A 4,344-nucleotide genomic window follows, 5' to 3' on the forward strand; every position below is an offset into this window, starting at 1 on the left:
TACGGGACGTGGGGGGAGGCTGCATGGGACCCAAGAAGCCCATTCTCACCCGAGTGTGTCTCACAGCTTGGGCCCAGAGTTTGAGGTCATTCATACAAAATTAAAGTTGTGTTTTAGTTGGCAAATCAGGTGATTTTCTGAATTTAAGAGTTGGGTGAGCTTTGAAAGGAGCAAGTACGTTCTAAATGCATCCCAGCAGTGGGGAGGCTCAGAATTCCTTCTCGCAAGCAAGCAGGCAGCAGGCCGGAGTTCGGGGGGGTCGTTGGTCTTGGGGGTGCTCGTCGGTCTCTGATCCTCAGAACTCAGTGAGGAGTGTGCTGCTTGGGTGAATTAGCCTGTAACTGGTGCTCATGGGGGGCGGGGGGGGGGGCCTCTCTGCTCATTGTTTCCCAAACGGGGGAGTGCAACCCCTCGGGAAGAAGGAAGTAGATGGGGGGCTTGTCTGTTTCCTCTTTTCAGTAAACGTGGGGGATCCTGGAGGAAAGAATATGGTAAAAGGGAGATTGTTGGTGTAAAAAAGTGGGGCACCCAGTGCACTCCCAGTTCTCCGTGTTAGTGAAGCTTCCCAGGGCTGAGAGGCCTTGGAAGAGGCAACAACTCCATCTTTACATCAGGGTTGTTAAGGGAGTGCACACGCCAGGTGCACATTCTTCCCCAGGGGCCGTGGCATCCTCCCGCCACGGGGCAGGTGCTAAGGGGCTGGGCAGGACGGCAGGATGGATAGGGCACAGAGTCACCCGCCCAGATAAGAGGAAGATGCCTTGCATGCTTGCTGCAGGCTGGGACCAGCAGGCCTCGGGGCATAGGGGTGGGGTCTATCGCAGTCTGTGCTGGTTCTGCCTGGAGGGTCCAGTGTGGTGCGCCACCACAGTCTCTCCACACTCATCACATCTTCGCTCACTGTCCCCAGTCATTGGGTTGGACTTGGAAGCGATAGGAGAAAGGTCTTCCTCGCCCACTCTGCCATCCTTTTGGCAAAAGGAGTAAGTCTTTTGGCCAAAGACTTGGTCTGGTTCAACGCGGCTGACTTCCCGTCTCGTGTGGTTTGATATGGGGCAGATAGAGCGAATGAGCGAATGAAGGGGCGCGCTGGTGGGAGGTCAGCAGCTCTGTTCTCCCACTTGGGGAGCAGCTCGGAGAGTGGCTGAGGTTCTCCTCAGGCGCCGCACTCAGCTGCTCTTTACAGTGTCTCTTTTTGAGCTGATTTCCTGTGAACCTGGCTCAGGGGCAGGTCAAGACTGAGCAGGATTCTTCCCCATTTGACTGCCACATTTTCTCCCAGTAGATTTTAGTGGCTATGCTTATGGGATAGAGTAACATCGCCATGATCTGAAGGGGGAGGGTTTGTTTGTGTCCTCCTTCTATATGAAATGGCTAAACAGAAAAAAAAAAAAAAGCGAGCAGGATTTTTGGTGTGTGTAAATGAGCTGTGATAACTAACCCAATTACTAGGCTGTTGTAATGTCGACACTGTTAATTATTAGCTAGAGATCGTCACATGTGACTCTGGGCAGAAAATAAATCAGGCAGCGAACTTGAGGTCTTTAATCAATCGCGTTTCTTAACAGCTTGAGAGTGTTTGTAATGCCTATTTAATAAGTAGGCCCTATTAGTTGGCTGCCAGGATGATTTCCCCCAGGATTATTTTTAACTTATTTTTATTGATTTTAGAGAGGAAGGGAGAGAGAGAAACATCAGTGTTGAGAGAGGATCATTGATTGGCTGCCTCCTGCACACCCCACACTGGGCATTGCCCTGACTGGGAATCAAACTGTGACCTCCTGGTTCATAGGTCGATGCTCAACCACTGAGCCACGCTGGCCCGGGCTCCCCCAGGACTCTTAATGTCACAGAGGTAATGCCTTCGAAGACCAAGACCACCATTGTCCAGTTCCTTTTGGTCTGTTGAGGGCTTCCAGCCAGCTTGTTTCAGGAGCTGTTGAGGGCTGGGCTGGGGTGGGGGAGGATTATGGTCATGAATAATAAACATGGCTCAGGAGGGTGTGAAACATCCGTACCATCTGGTGGTGGTGGACGTGGACAAGCTCAGGTGAGGGCTCTGGTGTCAGGAAGGAACCTGGCTCCAGTGTAGCCGGGCAGGGCACACACTTAACCTGGTCTGTGAAGGGAGGGAGGGTCTAACTCTAGGTCAGTGATGGCAAACCTTTTGAGCTCGGCGTGTCAGCATTTTGAAAAACCCTAACTTAACTCTGGTGCCGTGTCACCTATAGAAATTTTTTGATATTTGCAACCATAGTAAAACAAAGACTTATGTTTTTGATATTTGTTTTATATATTTAAATACCATTTAACAAAGAAAAGTCAACCAAAAAAATGAGTTCGCGTGTCATAGGTTCACCATCACTGCTCTAGGTCTTGCTGTAAGGAGTGAAATAGGTGACAACTCGTGGCATTATTAAAACTAACGAATAACTGAACCAACCTAGACATTCAATAAGGGGGCTTAATAAGTTCATGGCACATTCATGCTGTGGGAGGTTATGTAGCCATTAAAACATTTGCAAAGAATTCTCAGTAGCGCGTCATAGTGTTCAAGGAACAATCTGTAAAGGCACACAGCTAGCTATATCATCTTGGAAAAATCACCAGTGGAATTTTTCACAAAACACATAAAAAATACTAGTTGTCTTGTTTGCTGGTTTTGTGGGTGGTCTTCAGGCCAGGCCCTGTGTTTTTGCAATTGGGAAAGAAAGAACAGCGCTGGGGGGGTGGGGGGGTGGGGGGCGGGAGCGGGGACTGGAATTCCTGGCTCTGTGCCAGAGGCTTCACAGATAACCTGCACCTGAGGGTTCAGCAGCAGCTGAGCTGGTTTCTGGGCAGCAGGACTACAGGACGGGGCGGAAGGCTGGGCGGAGGCCCTTGGAGAACACTCCCTGCTTAACCTCGCCGGCATTAGAGTGTGTCACCCGAGAGGCCTGTGTGATGGGGGAAGACACTGAGTCAGTGGCTGAATGTGACTCATGGAATAGAGCCCTGGGAGGGGCGGGCGGGCAGCATGTCCTCCTGTGCCTCCACTAGGGGGCAGCAGTTCGCCGTGCTTTCCTGGGGCGCGGCTCCCTGGGGTCCCACCCTGGGTGCTAAGCATACTTGGGCTGGGAGTGGGGAGCACGAGGAAATGCCCTTGGCTTCTTGGCAGGGCCGCCGGGGCTGCCTCAGGAGGCCTGCTCCACACTGACCCCGCTGTTTCCCTCCGTTCAGTACCTTTGTGTTGGACGAATTCAAGCGCAAGTACTCCAACGAGGACACGCTGTCGGTGGCGCTGCCGTACTTTTGGGAGCACTTTGATAAGGACGGCTGGTCCCTGTGGTACGCCGAGTACCGCTTCCCTGAAGAGCTCACCCAGACCTTCATGAGCTGCAACCTCATCACTGGTGAGGAGAGCGTGGGTCTGGGAAGAGGAAGGAGGGCAAGGTAATGTGATCTCAGAGGCCGAGTGTTCTCCCTGCTCCTTCAGGAATGTTCCAGCGGTTGGACAAGCTGAGGAAGAACGCCTTTGCCAGTGTCATCCTCTTTGGAACCAACAACAGCAGCTCCATTTCTGGAGTCTGGGTCTTCCGAGGCCAGGAGCTCGCCTTTCCGGTGAGGAGGGGCAGGGGCGGAGTGTGTCTAGCCGGGAGGCTGCGCACAGCACACCTTGATGCTGGCTGATAGGCCTGGAGGGGCCTCCCGGAGCGGGGACGGAGGAGCTGGCATGTCCCCAGCGGCCTTGGGACCTGATGACATGAGTCTGAGCTGGGAGTGGCAGGTGTGAGACCGTGTCTGGTAACCTGACCGCATGCTTCTTACCTGGCTTGTCTCCGCAGCTGAGTCCAGACTGGCAGGTGGACTACGAGTCATACACGTGGCGGAAGCTGGATCCCGGCAGCGCGGAGACCCAGACGCTGGTGCGAGAGTACTTTTGCTGGGAGGGGGCCTTCCAGCACGTGGGCAAAGCCTTCAATCAGGGCAAGATCTTCAAGTGAACATCGCTTGCCCTCGCCGAGCTGCCTGCACCCGCCCTCCCGGGCGCTGGGGGTCATTAAAGGAAACTGAACATCGAGCCCCGTGTGGTCTGCCTGCTCTGTGAGGGTGCTGCTCCGGAGGGCGTGCGGGGGGAAGCAGGCGAAGCCTCAGAGGAGCAGAGTCCTGTCCTCGGCTTTGGTGTCGTCGCCCGCCGCCTCCTGTGACGGCTGTCCTCCAGCTGGTGCGCTGGGTGGGCGGGACATGGGCTTTGTGACCACCTGACTCTTAGGGACCAGGTTCCCCCGAGGTGGGTGTGCCCGCACGTGGAGGGAGCTCATGGTGCGCAGTGTGTGCGGGTTCCCGCCGCCGCCGTGAGCGAGG

The 4,344-nt window shown here is 54.4% G+C and overlaps 1 protein-coding gene and 1 non-coding gene across 2 annotated transcripts in view; both read left to right on the forward strand.

The window, feature by feature from the left end:
• The window catches only part of EEF1G (eukaryotic translation elongation factor 1 gamma), a 9,919-nt gene extending 5,859 nt beyond the window's left edge, over positions 1-4,060 (forward strand). The window contains 3 exon segments of the mRNA XM_006109933.3: positions 3,220-3,392; positions 3,476-3,600; positions 3,825-4,060. Of these exon segments, the coding sequence (XP_006109995.1) occupies positions 3,220-3,392; positions 3,476-3,600; positions 3,825-3,983 (457 nt within the window). The 3' untranslated portion in view covers positions 3,984-4,060.
• On the forward strand, positions 1,252-1,388 carry LOC111823908. The gene has a single exon (XR_002827001.1). It is a non-coding gene; the product is annotated as a small nucleolar RNA SNORA29 (small nucleolar RNA).
• Positions 4,061-4,344: the final 284 nt, after the last annotated feature.

Source organism: Myotis lucifugus, unplaced genomic scaffold (assembly GCF_000147115.1).
Source record: "Myotis lucifugus unplaced genomic scaffold, Myoluc2.0 scaffold_731, whole genome shotgun sequence".
Lineage (NCBI taxonomy): Eukaryota > Metazoa > Chordata > Mammalia > Chiroptera > Vespertilionidae > Myotis > Myotis lucifugus.